The 20,979-nt window shown below is 38.7% G+C and overlaps 1 protein-coding gene across 1 annotated transcript in view; it reads right to left on the bottom strand.

Annotated features, from left to right (window-relative positions):
- TRIP11 (thyroid hormone receptor interactor 11) overlaps window positions 1-20,979 on the bottom strand; it is a 69,998-nt gene that overhangs the window by 33,498 nt on the left and 15,521 nt on the right. The window contains exons 5-11 of the mRNA XM_055418397.2: window positions 18,577-18,645; window positions 16,904-17,069; window positions 14,868-15,227; window positions 11,093-11,133; window positions 10,451-10,537; window positions 5,577-5,789; window positions 1,961-4,981 (exon numbers count right to left, since the gene is read on the bottom strand). Coding sequence (XP_055274372.2) covers window positions 1,961-4,981; window positions 5,577-5,789; window positions 10,451-10,537; window positions 11,093-11,133; window positions 14,868-15,227; window positions 16,904-17,069; window positions 18,577-18,645 — 3,957 coding nt within the window. The remainder of the gene's footprint in view (window positions 1-1,960; window positions 4,982-5,576; window positions 5,790-10,450; window positions 10,538-11,092; window positions 11,134-14,867; window positions 15,228-16,903; window positions 17,070-18,576; window positions 18,646-20,979) is intronic.

Genomic DNA, 20,979 nt, shown 5'->3' with positions numbered 1-20,979 from the left:
TTTTTCAGTTAAATTTTTTTTCATACTAGAGAAAGTAAAAATGCTTGAAAATTAAAGAGCTGAAGATCTCCTGTTGAGAACACAACTTTCTCCCTAAAGAAAAACACTATTTATTACATTAAAAATATAATAAAGGTACTCTTCAACTATACAGGGTATTATAAGAAATTAGTTTATGCTAATTAACTTCAATACAATATGTACTTAAGTACAACTTAACTGACTTAAGAAAGCTTCCTGAAAGATAGGTGAACCTTAATTAAATCTGCATACTTTGGATCTACAAAGTCAATGAGACAGATTGTATGAGATGCTAAAACTACCATACAAGAGGAAGAACACATGAAAAATGAATCCCTATTGTCCTCCATTCCTCTATTATACTCTTACAAGTTCTTAATCGTTACACACAAATTTGGCTCGTGAGCAACAGAAAGCTTCTACCCTGACAGTCTTTTTAATATGGATTACAGGCCAGTACCATAAAATCTAAGAAGCTACTCCTGAAAGGAGGAACACACCTCAACACATCAGTGTACTTCCTTAATAAGATGACAAAGAAGGGGCAGATGACGTTAAGACTTTTCTTATTAAGCGAAAACTACATCAAGCATTCCCAAGCTTTAATCTGAGATTCTTAAAAGAGAATTTAACTGGCAAAAGATGTTAAATCATTTTGTTGTGCCTGGTAGCATGTAAACACTCAAGAAGCACTTTGTGAATATTCCATTGTTCTGCCTCATTTCTTTTCCAAATTTCTACTACTAAGTATAGAAATCACAGTAAAAAGGTCTTACACCAAAAGAGCCCATAGCTTTGATCATAGTAAGATGTACTAGGTCTTCAACACATTCTTATCAAAATCTAACATCAACTGCCATGTAAAAATTTAAATGTATCAAAAACTACTGACACCTTAACCAAGATACAACCTTTCACGTTATGGTTGAATAAACAAACTGACAAAGTCAAAATACAACCGGAGTCACATCAGTGACACAGCTAGGATTAGAATAATTACTGAGCTCACTATGGGAAAAGTACTATTCATGGCTGCTGCTGCTGCTGCTGCTGCTAAGTCACTTCAGTCGTGTCCGACTCTGTGTGACCCCATAGACGGAAGCCCACCAGGCTCTCCCGTCCCTGGGATTCTCCAGGCAAGAACACTGGAGTGGGTTGCCATTTCCTTCTCCAATGTGTGAAAGTGAAAAGTGAAAGTGAAGTCGCTCAGTCGTGTCCAACCCTTAGCGACCCCATGGACTGCAGCCTACCAGGCTCCTCCATCCATGGGATTTTCTAGGCAACAGTACTGGAGTGGCTTGCCATTGCCTTCTCTGACTCATGGCTAATGCTTTTCAAATACCAGGCTGTGAATAATTCATAAAAGTCAATTTAATGGGTCATACAGAACTTGTTTGTAACAGAGCATCACATGTAACGAGGGTAATTTCTGATTCCTGAAACTTTTGCTTCAGCGTTCCACATACACACACGCTTACTGTGTCACAATGTAAAATGTATTTCTTACTTCAGATCACTGTCAAAGATGTAGCATGTATTTCACAGAACTTCCTTTAATATACAAGAAGCTCTAAAGGCAACTGTTACCGAAATATGCCTAAAATGTGACTAAACAGCAGTAACGTCCAAGTTCCCTCTCGTAACATATTTCTATTTTCTAATGAAAAACTGCTTCTAAGCTCTTTTTTTTTCGACTTAGACCATAAAAAAATTAATCTAGCACTAGAAATCATTGGAACGATCTAGTAATCTAGGGAAAAACTTCGCCTCAGATGCCTCTGAGGAAAATTTATTTAGAATGAAGCACAATGCTTTGAAGTATATATTTCTAAATGAACAAATTCACCTTCCCCTTTAAAGATAACATCAATAAAGTAGCACATTAAAATTTCTCCTCGACCCCCAAACTTCCTTCCACAACACACCATCCAGAACATACCTGCTCTTTTTCTTTCAGTAGCTGCTCAAAAGCTAGAGCCTTCTCCTTCAATGAATGGCACTCAAATTCTTTTTCTCTCAGCATCATAGAAAACTTCATATTAGTCTCCTGTAACGCTTGATACTCTGTTTCCTTTTCCCTGGATGTTTCTACTATTTTTTCATTTTCCCCCTTTAGTTTACAAATGTCCATTTCTAAAATTAATGTTCTCTCCTTCAGGTTCGTTACTGCTTGCCTCAAAAGTTCATTTTCATTCATTTTGTTGGTGAAATTTTCATTCAAAGAAAGTAACTGATCACTTTTGGCTTTGATCAAGAGGTCTTTTTCCTTCAGTGACTTTTGTAAGTTCTCCTGTTTCTCCTTCAGCTGCTTAATTTCTGAATCAGTCTGTTCGTGCTCTTTTCTTTCTAGCTCTGAGGAAGCAGCAATCGAATCAGACAATCTGTGATTATTTTCCTGGAGCGTTCTAATTGTTGCATCTTTTTCCTGCAGGGATCTTCTTAGCTCTTCTATTTCTTGTTTAGAAGACTCACTCGACACATCAGACTTAACTGTTCTAAGAGACTCTGCTGCCTGAGAAGCAGTCGATGATTCGGCGGAGAGCTGTGGTGAAATAATATCAAGTTTTCCTAAAAGAAGATCTTTGGTATTGCAAAGCTGCCCTATGCTGTGCTGAACTTGTGCTAATTCCTGACCAAAATTTTTGAGCTTGGTTTCATTCTGCTCATAGCTTTGGATCAGACCAGTGTAGTCCACTTGTAACTTAGAGCTGTTATTGCTGTCCACCAAAACTTGTGCCTGAAGCTGATGGAGCTCCTCCTGGAGCTGGGCAGACTCGTGCTGCATATTCTGTACTGTGGTCATTACCTGCTGTTTCCACTCTTCCATTTTCTTGACCTGTTGCTTTAGCTTATCTCGTTCCTGTAGGAGCTCCTCAAACTGATTACTATTAACACCTCCAACCTCATTTCCACTGTTGGATGCTTGTAAAACTGTCAATAAGGTCTGACATTTTTGACTTAATGCATCGATTTCAATGTCTTTTTCTCGAATGATACGGGACAAATTCTGAATGGTTTCTCTAAACATATCTTGGCCACTACTTTCAAATCTCGTAAACAGTTTTTTATTTTCATCTTGCAGCTTATTGAGGGCTGCTTCCTTGGCAGCCACTATGTCCATCATCTTGTGGTATTCTGTTTTGAGATGGCTATTCTCCCTAGTCTTCTCACTCAAAACAGCCAGCACCTGTTCTCGCTCCATAGCATAGGCCTGCAGCTGCTGTTGAAGGTAAACAACATCCTGGGAGTAGGAAGTGGAAGAAATCCGAGCATGCAGAGCTTGTATCTCCAAATCTTTCTGCTGGATAATCTGAGTTAGTTTACCAACCTCATCTTTGGACAGCTGATCAATCTGTTTAGTTAGAGATATATTCTTTTCATTTAGAAGTTTAATCTCCAACTCTCGTTCTTTTATTCCTTTCACTAATCTTTCAGTTTCAGCTTTAGATAAATCGTGCTTCTCACTTCCATTTTCTATATTAAGGCTTCGAACTTTTGTTTCTTGAAAAATATCAGAATTCTCTGTTTGAACGTCAGGTCTTTCTTCATGCAACTGGGTTTTGATTTGTTCAATTGTCTTTTGCAAATTCTTAATTTGCTCATCTTTCTCTAAAAAGAGCTGGGTGTGTGTGGTGTTCATTTGCTCATGCTGGTATCTAAACTCATCCATTTCTTTCTTCTGCTCCTGTAAAGACTGAAGCAGTTGTATTTTACTCTGGTTTTGATCTTCAATTACCTTCTGATGATGCTTTATTTCCTCTTCAAGATTATCCTTTATTATATTCAGCTGATTTACCTCGGATTCTAGCTCTGTAATACTATCAAGGGTTTTAGGTTCAGCCACAGGTGCAGCTCGGCTCTGCTGTTCCCTCAGTCGTTCCAGCTCTTCTTTCAGATGACTGTTTTCTTCCTTCATGGAGCCAAGACTTCTGTCTTTTTCCTCTATGCTTTGCCTTAAAATTTCATTTTTTCTTAGGGCCTGAGTATATTTATTTAATTCCTCCTGAAGCTCCGAACTTCTTTCTTTAAGCTTTTCAATAAAAATTTCTTTCTCATTTACAAGTTGGGTCAACTGCTTCTGCTCTTCTAAACTAGATGACAAAATTTCCTTAGCTTCCTTATGATCAGCTGCCATCTGCTCAATATTCTTTTTGAGTTCTGCTATTGCAAAGTCCTTCTCTTGATTGAGTTTAATTAAACGTTCACGGTCTAACTGTAATGCAGAGGTGCTCGAATGACGTGCATGGGACAGTTCTTCAATGGTTTGCTCATACTTGCTTGCTTCTTCCAACAACCTCTTTTCAGCCTGACACAATTCTGCTTCTAACTGTTCTTTCTCCAGCTTTAGAGCCTCCACAATGGCATTTTTTTCCACAGCAATCAGACTGTTACCTGCAAGAGACTCTTCCAACTGATGTCTAACATCTTCACATGCTAAATTCAACTTTTCGTTTTCCACTTTGAGATCAAAAGCAACTTTCTTTAAATTTTCATTGAGGCATTCTATTTCTGAAAGATTTTGCTTTAAGTTTCTGACTTCAGCTTCCCTTTCTTTAAGTACGTTATCCTTAAAATTACTGTCTGAGTCTTGATTAAGAGAGTGCGTTAACTCATCCCTGACTTTAGAAAGCTCCTCCTCCTTTTGTTTAATATGTTCCTGAAGTTCAAAGTTCTCCTTCTGGATATTTAAATTTTGTGTGTGTGATTTATTTAGCTGGTCTACTAAATCATCTACTTTATCCTCAAGCTTCTGCTTGCTTAAATGTAAATCATTTAGTACCAGTTCACTTTGAATTAACTTTTCTTTTTGCACATCTAACTCTCTAGTAATACTCATTTTATCATCTTCAAGCTGATGAACTCTCGTTTTTTCATCATTTAGATCTTTTTTCAGTTTGCTGATGATATTATCTCCCTCGTTTTGTTGTTTTGATAGCTGATCTTTGATCAAAATCATGTGCTGAAAGAAAAAGTAATTTGCACAGTAACTTTAAATATTCTATCATTTTAATACCTAAAGAAAACTTTTAAAAATGTCATACATAATAGGAGAAAAATCCTTAGACATTTCTAATCCTTCTTAAAGCGACTTTTAAAAAATTCCTAATAAAGTTATTTACAAATTATTTTACAGCAAGTCTATTTTTGCAGAGGTTAGAACTTAAAAGCAAAGAAGATAGATGATATACGTTGGTGATTTTCAACTCAAACACGGAAGCAGGGAGACAACAAACTATAGTCCACAGGCCAAATCACACCTGCCTCTTTTTGTAAATAAAGCTTTAATGGAACAAAGCCAGGCTCATTCATTTACATATGACAACAGCAGAGCTGAGTAGCTGCAAGTGAGACTACATGGCATACAAAGTCAGATATTTACTACCTAAACTTTACAATAAAATCTGACAACCTTTATAAATAGAGCATCACTAAAATACTGATTAAATCACAGAAATTAAATCACATCAGTATTGCTTATTAACCCAGTGTTCAGTCTACTGAGTAGAATTTACTCCTTCACTGTCTTTAATATAAAATATATTTAATATAGTTACCTTTGTAGCCTCTTGGTTCTGTTTATCCAATTCTTCTAACTCAGCTATTAGTATTTCCTTTTCAGTAATGCTCTGATTGAGTTCTTGTTCCTTTGCCTCCAAATTTCGTCTTAAATCACATAATTCTGAATCCAAATCCACGTCCCTTGCAGCTGTACTTTTAACTACTTCATACTCATTGTTCAGTTTTGAAAGTGACATGTGAAGTTCTTCCTTAAATGATAAAAGAAGAAAAAACACCACATACTGTTAATTGGAAGAAGAGACACCAAAAGATTAAAAATATACATATATAAGCAAAGCTTGTGGAGAAGGAAATGGCAACCCAAGTGTTCTTGCCTGGACAATCCCAAGGACGGGGGAGCCTGGTGGGCTGCCATCTATGGGGTCGCACAGAATAGGACACGACTGAAGCGACTTAGCAGCAGCAGCAGCAAGCAAAGCTTGGGAATCTATTTTTAGATGTTCTGTTAGAAACATTACTGAATAGTATCTCAGTAGTAATACATGAAATTCAACAAGCCACAGCCTTCATTCATTTACATTTTATTTGCAGCTTCAACCAAACCATTTCTATAATCCCAGACAAGATAAAATAACTTTAAGTTTGTCCTCCAGCTCCAACTCCTTTACACAAAAATCTTCCTTTTTGGAAGGATTCCCAATCCCACTCCACGGCTACTTGCCTTCTGTTTCCTCCTTTCCTCCCACAACACACGTACTTTTTTCAAAATGTCCCAAGCCTTCCCGCTTTCTTCAATTCCATTCCCTAACATCACCACCAACAGCCACAGACAAACGGGAAATATCAAAACTCAATCACTAAAGTTTGTCCTCTCTAATTAGAAAATAAAAGGCTTCTTTTGCTCATAAAAGTAGTTTCCCTTATTCTTGGTTTCTGTCAGAACATAAAACCTTTTCTTGACCCAAGAAAGAACCCTCTTTTCCTTCCTTTACCATCTCACCTAAGCACAGACTAGGTTCCCCTCTCTCAAGCCTAACACTCCTAAAGATAAACTTGTGTATGATTTTTTAAAGTATATTTTATGTTCTGTCCTATTTGTATTTAATGTGTCTCCTCAAAACTCCCCAACGTGGGACAGTTTCCTATGCTTCAACATTATTTCAATCATTGAATATGATGTTTGTGACAAACTCTCTATCATTGTAAAGACGTCTTTCACTGACAGAAATTTTTTTTCCATAATTTTGTTTCTTTTTGGCTATAGTGGGTATTCATTGCTGCACGGGCTCTTCTTTAGTTATGCCAAGTGGGGGCAACTCTTCATTGCAGGGTGTAGAATTCTCATTGTGGTGGCTTCTCTTGTTGGGCAGGAAGGGTTCTTGGGCACTGGGGCTTCAGTAGTTGCAGTGTGTAGGCTCAGTAGCCGCAGCTCCCAGGCTCTAGAACACAAGCTTAATAGTGGTGCATGGGTTCAGCTGCTCTGAGGCATGTAGGATATTCCTTTATCAGGGATCGAACCCATGTCTCTTGCATTGGCAGGCAGATTCTTTACCACTAAGCCAGTAGAGAAGCCCTGACAGAGATTTCTAAAAGCAAACTTCTATGGAATCCTTTTTAAAGTAAGTAAGAATCTCAAATTCCTATAGTCTAATATATATCTTACAAAAGAGACTGATGAAAACTATATTAGAACATTTGCTTACAATTTCATTCTCCTCCAATTCAAAAGTTTCTCCTGAACTACAAATGAAAGATGGAAACAGCATTCTCTTATGCCTTTCTAAAGTTATCTGTTCAATTAGAAGAACCACAAAAAGAACTTCCCTGGCAGTCCAGTGGTTAAGACTCAGCACACCCATTGAAGAGGGCATGGGTTTGACCCCTGGTCAGGGAACTAAGATCATATAGGCCACATGGTGCGGCCAAGAAAAAAAAAAATTCTGAGACGAGAACCATAACATTTTTTGTCATGTGCATCTTAAAAGTGTACATGACTTTGAAGGTATTTTTGGCATTCTTAACCAGTGAGCAGACCAACTGCTGTTGTTGCTCAGTCGCTCAGACGTCTCTCTTTGCCACTCCATGGACTGCAGCACTCCAGGCTTCTCTGTCTTTCATCATCTACCAGAGTTTGCTCCAACTCATGGCCACTGAGTAGGTGATGCCATCCATCTTGTCCTGTCGTCCCCTTCTCCTCCTGCTTTCAATCTTTCACAGCATCTGGGTCTCTTCCAATGAGTCAGCTCTTCGTATGAGGTGGCAAAAGCACTGAGTTAGAGCTTCAGTCCTTCCAGTGAACATTCAGGGTTGATTTCCTTTAAGATGGACTGGTTTGATCTCCTTGAAGTCCAAGGGACTCTCAACAGTCTTCTCCAACACCACAGTTCAAAAACATCAATTCTTTGGTGCTCAGCCTTCTTTATGGTCCAACTCTCACATCCATACATGACTACTGGAAAACCCATAGCTTTGACTAGATGGACTTCTGTTGGCAAAGTAATAATCTCTGCTTTTTCATACGCTGTCTAGGTTTGTCACAGCTTTTCTTCAAAGGAACAAGCGTCTTTTTCATTTCATGACTGCAGTCACCATCTGCAGTGATTTTGGAGTCCAAGGAAAGAAAGTCTGTCATTGTTTCCATTGTTTCCCCATCTATTTGCCACGAAGTGACCGGATGTCACGACCTTAGTTTTTGAATGTTGAGTTTTAAGGCAGCTTTTTCACTCTTCTCTTTCACCTGCAGGAAGAGGCTCTTTATTTCCTCTTTACCTTCTGTCCTAAGTGTGGTGTCATCTGTGTATCTGAGGTTATTGATATTTCTCCTGGCAACCTTGATTCCAGCTTGTGCTTCATCCAGCCCGGCATTTGGCATCATGTACTCTGCATATAGGTTAAATAAGCAGGGTGACAATATACAGCCTTGACCCATAGCAGACACAATTGAATCAAAACTTGCAATGGATTATGTAGCATTAAAAGAAAGGCGAAACAGCTCTCAGGAATACTCACAGAATCCAAAATTATCACGAGAAGGTTACAGGCCCTATCAAATACATGTTAAGAGATTTGAAAACTACAAAATACACCTAGGCCACCAGTTACAGAAAGGAATAACTGAATGAGCAGAATGCCGTGAAAGAAGAGAACAGAGGAAACATTACGATAATTAAAAACGACTGGAAGACACTACTGGCATTCAGTGGGCAGAAAAGTGGGGGCAAGGAAGCTACAAGTCAGAAAACAGTGCACAGAACTAACTCTCCCACCTGGATGGTGACAGTGTCCCCATGAGAGACACTATCTGCACATTATACTAAATGTGCAAGGACACTGAAAACATAGTATTAAGGTGGGTATGAACAGTATATAATATGCCAATCTTTGGGCTTTAAAAAAAAAGATGTGTGTGTTCAGCTGTGTCTGACTGACTGCAACCGCATAGACTGTAGTTCACCAAGCTCCACTGTCCATGAAATTTTCCAAGCAAGAATACTGGAGTGTGGTGCCATTTCTCCAGGGGATCTTCCTGACTCAGGGATCAAATTCACATCTCTTGAATCTCCTGCACTGGCAGGTGGATTCTTTACCACCAGTGCCACTTGGGAGGCCCATCCATGTTTATATATAAAAACCATATATGCAAAGACACACTCTGGAAGGAGATACAAGGAACTGATAGAAAAAGAACGGCTCAGAGGAAGAGGCCAGTCAATAGAAGTATGAAGGATACTCAAGTTTTACTGTCTGCAGTTTTTAGGATATATTATGCTGAATACATATCAGAAAATAAGTGCTACTATTTTAAAAATTAACATTTTAAATCGAGTTGAGACACCGGCCTGTAAGAATAATAAATAATACCAGCCTACAACTGTTCTGTATTTCAGAAGCTACCTTAACCAAAGACTTACCACCCAAGTGGTACAAGCATTAAAATGTTACCTTTCCCCATTCCCAACATTGAATTACAGAATCTTAAAAAGCAGAGACATTACTTTGCCAACCAAGGTCCGTCTAGTCAAGGCTATGGTTTTTCCAATGGTCATGTATGGATGTGAGAGTTGGACTGTGAAGAAAGCTGATCGCCGAAGAATTGATGCTTTTGAACTGTGGTGTTGGAGAAGACTCTTGAGAGTCCCTTGTACCGCAAGGAGATCCAACCAGTCCATTCTAAAGGAGATCAGTCCTGAGTGTTCATTGGAAGGACTGATGCTAAAGCTGAAACTGCAATACTTTGGCCACCTCATGCGACGAGTTGACTCACTGGAAAAGACTCTGATGCTGGGAAAGGTTGGGGGCGGGAGGAGAAGGGGACGACCGAGAATGAGATGGCTGGATGGCATCACCGACTCTGTGGACATGAGTTTGAGTGAACTCCGGGAGTTGGTGATGGACAGGGAGGCCTGGCGTGCTGTGATTCATGGGGTCACGGAGAGTCGGACACGACTGAGCGACTGAACTGAACTGAACTGAACTGAACCCATCCTTGCCACCAGTATACTTATTTCTATTCCCTTCGCCCCTCACCACAAAGAAACTCCTATCTACCACACCAGACACATTCTGGGACATACAAGTAGCATACAGCCAATACAGTATGCCACTCTAGACTCTAAACCCACCTGTGTATACTGCTGCTGTCAAGACTCATGTAAAACCAATACAGAGCCTTTACCTATCTTTTCTGCCTACTGCATCTATGTGCCTACTGGCTTATCTCTAACATAAACTCTGAAAAGCCTCTCATATTCTGAACCTTGCCCAAGAACTTCATCCTGGTTTGACAAGCATCAATAAGATCAGCTTTATCCTCAGGACTCCTGAGAACTGAATATGCCATTCTGATTAAAAACTGACCCTTGGTTATGATCTACAATTTTAATTCTGGCCCCATTTTTATTGTACTTACCTTTTCTTGGTTTAATAATGAATTCTCTTTTTCTAAAGCCTGGACATGCATTTTAAGTTTCAGATTGTCTTCAGCAAGATTATTATCCTAGAAAAACGTTAAAATAGTTTACAAAAAAGCAGGCAAGTTTACAAGTTTCAAGTTTACAAAAAAGCAGGCAAGTGATACAACTGTGCATTTCCATTCTTTGGCAATATATGAAAATTATAAGCATACATGGGTCGATCTAAATCCAATCATTTTATAGATGTTTTTAAAGAGGATTTCTTTTACTACATTTGAAAAAATATGTCAATACATTTACAAAATAACTTGTAATCATTAAAAAAAAATTCTTGAATTCTCCTTGAATTCTTTAGGGGAAATCAAAATCTACTACCACTGTCTATACATATATAACATCTGTCAAATTAATCTTCTAGAGATATACTTGCATTTTTCAATTATGTAACTTTTAAAGTTACGTCAATTTATGATGTAAAAAGTTTCTATTACTAATCAGCAAACATAAAATTACAACATGAAAGTTCCAAGGATAAGTTCACATGAATTTGTAAAAAATACAAAATAAGTAATTATGATCAAAATACTTTTTCTTGGTAAACCGGAGACCAAAGCTTTCCCTCTTAAAAATCAGTTTACCTGGTTTAAATTACTCAGTCTCTTTATTTCATTTTCAGCGTCTGTAAAAAATAACAGATCTGACATTAAAATTCTTGGAAATAACTTAATAATTATATCCTATATTAAACTCAGAATGAAATCCAATTAAAATGTTATTTATAAGCATAATGAGCAAGCCAAACAGTGAAATGTAGTTTTGTTATTTTGTATTTTTGTTTTGACTGTACCAAAGAAGTAATAAAATAAATGCCAGTCAGAAATTATGTTAAAAGACAATTCTACGGAATAGTATAAGAAAGAATTATAATTGTATTCTGGATGAGTCATAAGTTACTGCCTTGATTAAAAACATTAACAACCACATTTCACAATGAATTGATTAGCCTGTGTAGCAGGAATATAAGAACTAAGATTAGAATTTTCCTGGGCTCCAAAACCACTGTGGACAGTAACTGCAGGCAGAATATTAAAAGACCCTTGCTTTTTGGAAGAAAAGTTGTGACAAACCTAGACAGCATACTAAAAAGCAGAGACATCACTTTGCTGACAAAGGTCTGTATAGTAAAAGCTATGGTTTTTCATTGCTGGAGAAGGCAATGGCATCCCACTCCAGTACTCTTGCCTGGAAAATCCCATGGATGGAGGAGCCTGGTAGGCTGCAGTCCATGGGGTCGCAGAGTCGGACACGACTGAGCGACTTCACTTTCACTTTTCACTTTCATGCATTGGAGAAGGAAATGGCAACCCACTCCAGTGTTCTTGCCTGGAGAATCCCAGAGGCGGGGGAGCCTGGTGGGCTGCTGTCTATAGGGTGGCACAGAGTCAGACACGACTGAAGGGACTTAGCAGCAGCAGCAGCATGGTTTTTCTAAGTCATATATGGATGTGAGAGTTGGACCACAAGGAAGGTTGAGCACCGAAAAATTGATGATTTGAAATGTGGTGCTGGAGAAGACTCTTGAGAGTTCCTTGGAAAGCAAGGAGATCCAACCAGTCAGTCCTAAAGGAAATCAGTCCTGATTATTCATTGGAAGGACTGACGCTGAGGCTGAAGCTCCAATACTTTGGCCACTTGATGCAAAGAACTGTCTCACTGGCTAAGACCCTGATGCTGGGAAAGACTGAAGGCAGAAGGGGGCGACAGAAGATGAGATGGTTGGATGGCATCACTGACTCAACGGACATGAATTTGTGCAAACGCTGGGAGACAGTGAAAGACAGGGAAGCCTGGCGTGCTACAGTACTGGGTGTCACAAAGAGGTGGACATGACTGAGGGGCTGAACAACAACAAAGAGTTATTGAAAAGAAACGAAGACACTCCACACAGAAAAAGCAACAGAGGCAAAGGCAACGGAGTTCAAACATAACATTGCTGGCTTACGGAGCAATACACAAAGTTCAACACGGCTAAAATTTAGAATGTTAGAATGGAAACAGTTGAAACTGCAGAGGCTTAGAGAGACAAGATCATGAAAGACATTGTATGTTCAACTAAGATGCCTAGACTGTACACTGAAGTCCATAGGGAGCCACAAAATACCCAAATCAGGGAAGTGGCCTACTTTACATTTCTGAAAAATCATTCTGGGAGCAGAAAGAAAATATATTGATTGAAGAAGGATCATGGAGACCATGGAATAACAGATAACACTTTTATAATGCTTATTATGGGCTAGACACCGTTCTAGAGAGAACTTTACACTTAGTAAGTCATAAAATCCTACCACCACCATGAATACAATAGGATTATCCCAACCATATAGATTAAAAAAAACAAAGTATAGGAATGTAAATTAACGTGCCCAAGGTCAGTTAGTTAGTGATGGAGCTGGATTCCAACCTAGTTATGTTCTTAACCACTATGCTATTCTGCTCTACTGAGACTGCTTCCCAGGTGGTGCAGTCATAAAGAACCCGCCTGCCAATGCAGGAGACACAGGAGATGCGGGCTCAATCCCTGGATGGGGAAGAGCCCCTGGAGTAGGAAATAGCAAGCTGCTCCATTATTCTTGCCTGAAAAATTCCATGGACAGAGGAATCTGGCGGGCTACAGTCATGGGGTCGCAAAGAGTTGGACGTGACTAAGCAACTGAGCATGAGAGACTGCTATAGTTAAAAAGGCAAAAAGAAACTGTGATTCGCTGAAGTTATTCACTGGCAGTGGAAATGGAGAAAAGGGGAAAGACTAGAGTAGTAAGTTTTTAAAGCAAAAAAACTCATATACATCACCCAATATATACAAAAATAAATTTATTTTGAGAAGAACAGAGCTACTTTGAAGTCAAAGGCAAAAGAAGTCCAGAATCCCACCACACAGCCTTCCCTTTGCCTTTATGGCTTCCCAAGACAGGCACCTATGAGAAACCCTAGAGCTCCTCTGGGACACAATCCTGAAAGAGCACTGAGCAGAGAGAAGCCAAGTAAATGGAACCTTCAGGGCTTGCATGATGATGACTTCAAGTTTTCTCTTTTGGGAGAATGGTAACTGCTACCTATCAAAGTAGGGAAAGGAAGAAGGCAGGAAAGTCACTCTACCTTAAGCGTAACCCTGAATTTACTCCAGGTCAGGAGCTCATGATAAACAACTAAACAAGGAATACAGAAGGGGCACAGCGGGTGGGGGGGTGGGAGGGAGGGTTGCAAGCAAACAAGAGCTAGAAACCACCAGAACAGGAACAAATGAGTTTATAAACTGACAGCTCATGTTGTGAGGAGAGTGAAAACCAAAACGCATCTTTTCAGTGGAAGACCTCCCATTATGTTTTCTGGCATAAACAAATACAAGTGTTTAGCCTATTTCATTCATGTCTACTTTTTGTAACCTAGAACACTGTGGGAGGGGGGGGTGTGTGTGTGTTAGTCACTCAGTCACGTCCGACTCTTTGAAACCCCATGGACTGTAGCCTGCCAGGTTCCTCTGTCCATGGAATTCTCCAGGCAAGAATACCGGAGTGGGTTGCCATTCCTTTCTCCGGGCAGTTTTCCTGATCCAGGAATCGAACCTGAGTCTCCTGCATTCCAGGCAGATTCTTTACCACCTGAGGACCAGGGAAATCCAGAATAATGGTATGTAACTAAATATAATCATGAGCATGCTAAGTGGTGGAAGACCTATGGCTCTCAGCATTCTAAGGTCAGCTTAAACACAGATCTTTTTGAAAGGTAATACAGACTTTTGAAGAAGGTAGGCTGCATTCTCTAACTGGAGGGTCTGGACCCTGATGAGTTATAGGAAGTGTTTAGTAACCTCCTCCCAACAAATGTCTATATAAACATTTCTCAGAAATCTACATGGGCTCCAACGTCAATGGTGTATGCGTGCTCAGTCCTGTCCAACTCTTTGCGATCCCAAGGACTGTAGCCCACCAGGCTCCTCTGCATGGAATTTTCCAGAAAAGAATACTGGAGTGGGTTGCCATTTACTACTCCAGGGAAACATCCCAACCCAGGGATCAAATCTGCATTTCTAGCATTTCCTGCAGTGGCAGGCAGATTCTTTATCACTGTACCACCTAGGAAGCCCCCTAAGTCAACGAATTCCACGCAAACACTTAAAAGATGAGGAAGGCAAGAAACCTACCCAATTCTTAACCCTTTTAAGTAGACATATCCTATTTGTGATCTATTAATTACAGTACTGAATCCAAAGCAAACAACTCTATTCAAATTCCACAGTTATTTCCATTAATACTTAATTTCCATAAAGTGTTTTAATCATTCAAGTGTTTGCCTCTAAAAACAACTAATATGAAATGAAACGCCAATGAGAAATAAGTTCCAAACATTTTATACCAGACAGTGCTTGTTGCAGTCTGAACACTTCTTCTACTGATAAACTCTGTGCAATTCTTTCCTTTTCTGTCATCGAGTCACTCTGCTTCTCAGAATAAGGCTGTAATTTACTACATTCCAGTTTCAAACTTTCACATTCTTCAAGTATTTGTCTGTTTTCCACATTTAGTCTTTCTTGTTCCCTCCTCAAAACATCTCTGTCATCTTCTGCAGAAGATAGTTTTTTACTTATGTCTTTTATTTTATTCTCAAGTTCTTCAATTTTTTTTGTAGACTCTACTTTTTCAGCCTGTAGAACTTGAACAGTTTTTTGCATCTCTTGGGTTTTAGAGTGATCAGCTACTGCAATTCCTGGACCACCTAGGACATAAACATAAAATCAGGGACATATCAAATGTCAAGTATCAAGAGACAAATAGCCTGCTATATACAACTAAAGATTCAACAGACTTCAGAACTTGAAAATTTTAAAAAGAAAAGTTAAAATAACAGTGAAGTAATACTACTCCTATTAGAATGGCCAAAATCAGAATAATAACACCAGCAAATGCTCTTAAGTATGTGGAGCCACAGGGACTCTCATTTAGGGCTTGTGTGGGAATGCAATATGGTATAGCCAATCTGGAAGAGCTTAATGATTTCTTAAAAAACTAAGAAATACAATATTCTTATCATATGATCCAGCCATCATACTCCTTCACAATCACCCAATGGGGTTGAAAACTTACATCCACACAAAAACCTGAACTGCAAGCTAAGTCGATTCAGTTGTTCAGTAGGTGAATGATTAAAATCTGTGGCATAGCCAACCAACAGAATATTATTCAGTGCTAAAAAGAAATGAACTATCAATCCAGAAAAACATGAAGGAAACGTATACCTGAAATTTATAATACAGTACCTCAACTATACCTCAAAAAAAACTTATTTAAAAACACATGGGGGAAATTTAAATGTACATTACTAAGTGAAAGAAGTCCATCTGAAAAGGCTACCTATTATATGGTTCCAATTTTGTGACAATTCTAGAAAAGGGAAATAATGAAGAAAATAAAAAGAAGAATAGCTGTAAGGCTGGGATAGGGGAATGAACAGGCAGAGCACAGGGGATTTTTAGAGTAGTGAAAATACTCTATATGATATAATGATATACACTTGTCCAAATCCATAGAATGTACACCACCAAATGTAAATCCTAAGATAAATATGGACTGTGGGTGACTATGACATGCTTTGGTAAAAAATGTACTATTTTGATGAGTAATATAGACAGTGGGGGAGGCCGTGCATGTGGGGGGATGGGGTATAACCAAGATCTCTGTACCTCCTCAATTTTGTTATAAATTTAAAACTGCTCTAAAAGAGTCCTTTAAAAAAAAAGTTAAATTACTATAATAAATAAAGCATTTTTAAATAGAGGAAAGATATTATGCTGTGCTGTGCTTAGTAGCTCAGCAGTATCCAACTCTTTGAGACTGTAGCCCACCAGGCTCCTCTGTCCATGGGGATTCTCCAGGTAAGAATACTGGAGCAGGTTGCCATGACCTCCTCCAGGAGATCTTCCCAACCCAGGGATCGAACCCAGGTCTCTGGCATTGCAGGCAGATTCTTTACCAGCTGAGCCACCAGGGAAGCCCAAGAATATTGGAGTAGGTAGCCTATCTCTTCTCCAGGGGAACTTACCAACCCAGAAATGAAACTGGGGTCTCCAACACTGCAGGTGGATTCTTTACCAGCTGAGCTACCAGGGAAGCCCCAGGAAAAATATTATTTAAAATCAAATACTACAAGCCTTTGTATCTGAGTCTGAAAAAAAGTGAAAACACACCAAACAATGCAAAGAAATCTCTGTTATAACTATTTACCACAAAGGCAAAAGGACTTTTTCATTTCTGCAGAATCTCAACAATAGCGGTACCACTGCAAATTTCTAGCAGATGAGAAGAACTAGTCATTCATTCATTCTTTAGAACTTAGACCAAGTTTATATCAGCTAGGTTTGTCATTTAATACGTTAAAATAACAAAATTAATAACCTTGTTGTAACAGATTTTCCAGTTCTTCAATCCGATCTTCATAGTCACTTAATTCTTCTCGATGCCGACGAGTTATTTCTGTCAATTTCTGCTGATGTGCATTCTGCAATACTGACATTTCATGTTGATGGTTATCAATTTCCTGACTTCGATTCTGTTTAAGTTCCTTAAAAAAATTGAACGAAGTTAACCACATTTATTTATAATAAATAAGTTTAAGCTACTTCACTGTTGTCCAAAAGTCCATATTATTAAAAATAATTCTCTGAACAAGATAAGGCTGAAAAAAGTTTAAACACAGGCTTCAAATCTGGATAATTCTAAAAAGACTCCACCCTTTCCTTTCTTGGGCCTTAAAAAGTTTTTCTACTTTTAATGAGGGAGCACCAGGCAGAACAACTGAAACAAAAAGCAAGCAACAGCCTTTTTTCATTAGGATTCGTGAGCATGAACTTCTCCCACTAATGACACAGTCCGCCAAGATCAGCATCCGCCCTGGCCTATCTGTTCCTGCTGCTGTCCTATTCCAGCTGTTCTTTTGCTCGGCCTCTCCTTCTCTCAGTCATGATGGGACCCCTAAACTGTCAACCAAGATGTTGCATACCCTAGTTGATACCACTTTTTCTCTCCTAGGAACCTGAATCTTGAGGTGCATCTTTCAAAGGAGGAAGCCGATTAGACCAGAAGCATTATAATAGCCGCACCCTGGAGAGCCTGTCTATTGTGTCCCACTCCTAGATTTCTCATGCTGGTCCAATCTCTATCCTTCCTGAGACTAAAATGCTCCATTTTTCCTTCAATCCTGTGGAGAGACTATTCCTGACTTTTTCCAATAAATTCTCTTATGCTTTACTTAGCTAGAGACAAGGTTCTTTTTGCTTGTAGCCAAGAATCTTAATCTGTAAATTAACCTTGATTTCCTGAGAAGACAAGTGAAGCTATTCTTCAGTGTTTCGCACTTACTTATGTGCCAGGACTTGACAAGGAACTTTACACTTAAACTTCAAAAACAATCCTTCAATGGTAATATCTACTTTACTGATGATAAATCAGAAGCTTGTGAAGGTTAAGTAATTTGACCAAAGTAGGACAGCTGGTAATTAGTATAGCCAGGATTCAAACTCAGGTCTGAATGAGGAACTCATCCACTGAGAAATTAAATTCTATACATGACAATAATTTACATGTTAAAAACAACTGATTGCCGTGATCAGTTCAGTTCAGTTGTGATAAGTATATGTAAATCAAACTTCTCTTAAGGAAATGACTGATACAAACGAGTAAAGTTCCACTATGAAGGGAAAATAACTATTTACAGTAAATAACATTAACAGTATATCCTGTCAGTGTTCTTTAACCTTAATCCTTGAAATTTCAGTAACCCTGGAACTGTTTCAATAAACAGTTTTACAAGACAAACAATAGAAAATAGACTTATGAAACATAAACTACCTAATAAATAAATGTTCAATACCAAATGACTTTGGAAAGAGATATTTTTATATTCTTAAAAGTGTCATAAAGAATAGAGAAGATATAAAAATAGCCAAAAAAAGAGAATATCATAATCTATAAAATACTTTTATAAATGAGTCTTTTATTAATTTAGGTGTATACTTTAAATAAGCAAATTTTAGATGTATAAGAGCCATTGTTTCAACAGTTCACCTTACCTTAATGATATTTTGCAGTTTGCAGATTTCATTTTGATCAGAGCTATCTGATCCTTGTGCTTTAGAAGTCTAGATCAGAAAAACAGAATTAGAAAGTAACTGTACTGATTTTCCTATAAAAGAGAATGTCAAGAACTAATTTTAATAAAAGTTACTTTTTTTTAAAAAAAGGGGGGCATTTGCACAGGGAATACAGCCAATATTTTATAGTAACTTTAAAAGGAGTATAATCTATAAAAATACTGAATCGCTATGTTGTACACCTAATATACTGTAAACTAACTACACTTCAGTAAAAATAGAAAAAGAAACGGAAGTAAGAAAAAATGGGGGACGTTTCTCAAACAAATTATTATTAAAGACTACCAAGCATCTTTTAAAGAACCTAGTTGGACAGTGAGTAATAATACACAATAAATAAATGATACTATTCAAGATTATTGATATTTCTCCCAGCAGTCTTGATTCCAGCTTGTGCTTCTTCCAGCCCAGTGTTCCTCATGATGTACTCTGCATATAAGTTAAATAAGCAAGGTGACAATATACAGCCCTGACGCACTCCTTTTCCTATTTGGAACCAGTCTGTTGTTCCATGTACAGTTCTGACTGTTGCTTCCTGACCTGCATACAGATTTCTCAAGAGGCAGGTCAGGTGGTCTGGTATTCCCATCAGAGGAACTCAAAAGCCTCTTGATGAAAGTGAAAGAGGAGAGTGAAAAGGTTGGCTTGAAGCTCAACATTCAGAAAACAAAGATCATGGCATCTGGTCCCATCACTTCATGGGAAATAGATGGAAAAACAGTGCAAACAGTGTCAGACTTTATTTTTTTGGGCTCCAAAATCACTGCGGATGCTGATTGCAGTCATGAAATTAAAAGACGCTTACTCCTTGGAAGGAAAGGTATGACCAACCTTGATAATATATTAAAAAGTAGAGACATTACTTTGCCAACAAAGGTCCGTCTAGTCAAGGCTATGGTTTTTCCCGTGGTCATGTATGGATGTGAGAGTTGGACTGTGAAGAAAGCTGATCACTGAAGAATTGATGCTTTTGAACTGTGGTGCTGGAGAAGACTCTTGAGAGTCCCTTGTACCGCAAGGAGAGCCAACCAGTCCATTCTAAGGGAGATCGATCCTGGGTGTTCATTGGAAGGACTGATGCTAAAGCTGAAACTGCAATACTTTGGCCACCTCATGTGACGAGTTGACTCACTGGAAAAGACTCTGATGCTGGGAAAGGTTGGGGGCGGGAGGAGAAGGGGACGACCGAGAATGAGATGGCTGGATGGCATCACCGACTCTGTGGACGTGAGTTTGAGTGAACTCTGGGAGTTGGTGATGGACAGGGAGGCCTGGCGTGCTGTGATTCATGGGGTCGCGGAGAGTCGGACATGACTGAGCGACTGAACTGAACTGAACTATTCAAGAGTCTGTTAACTAATTAAGGAAGACAATACCTTTACAAAACAAGAAAGAAAATACTGCAGAATGTTTTTCTTTGTTTAACAAAATTTAAATTTGATGACAATCAAGCAGCTTCCTAAAAGGTAATTTCTAAAATGGAATGTTACCCAATATTAATGCTAATATTACTACTACTAATAATGCTACTATTAATGTATTGGCTTTTGGTTGATTTTCTTTTCATTCAAAGCTGTGTATTGCTCATTTATCTTTATTAACTTTTACCACAGCATGCTTTAAAGGGAAACCCAAAAGTTGCTCTCTGATTAAAAGAAGGAACACAATACATTAAAAAGAATACAGGGCTTGGAGTTGAAAGATGTGTGTTTAAAGCACAATTTAAATCACTGTGACAATGAGTGTATTACTTAAACCTTTACTTTGCTTATCGGCAAAACAAAGGTAATAAATACCTCACATAGTTATTATAGATTGTATTAGATTAGGGATATAGGGAAACATAAAAATTAAAGTATGATATGAATATTAATTTTTATTATGCCTTACTGCCCCACTAGAAAATTAAGCCCCTTGTAATGGTCCGTCTAGTCAAGGCTATGGTTTTTCCAGTGGTCATGTATGGATGTGAGAGTTGGACTGTGAAGAAAGCTGATCGCCGAAGAATTGATGCTTTTGAACTGTGGTGTTGGAGAAGACTCTTGAGAGTCCCCTTTTACCGCAAGGAGAACCAACCAGTCCATTCTAAGGGAGATCGATCCTGGGTGTTCACTGGAGGGACTGATGCTGAAGCTGAAACTGCAGTACTTTGGCCACCTCATGCGACGAGTTGACTCACTGGAAAAGACTCTGATGCTGGGAAAGGTTAGGAGGTGGGAGAAGAAGGGGACGACCGAGAATGAGATGGCTGGATGGCATCACCGACTCTGTGGACATGAGTTTGAGTGAGCTCCGGGAGTTGGTGATGGACAGGGAGGCCTG

This window comes from Moschus berezovskii, chromosome 21 (assembly GCF_049115385.1).
Source record: "Moschus berezovskii isolate FMDL1 chromosome 21, NW_MosBer_1.0, whole genome shotgun sequence".
Lineage (NCBI taxonomy): Eukaryota > Metazoa > Chordata > Mammalia > Artiodactyla > Moschidae > Moschus > Moschus berezovskii.
Note: the sequence above shows the minus strand (reverse complement) of the source record. Positions and strands in the feature narration are given on the sequence as shown.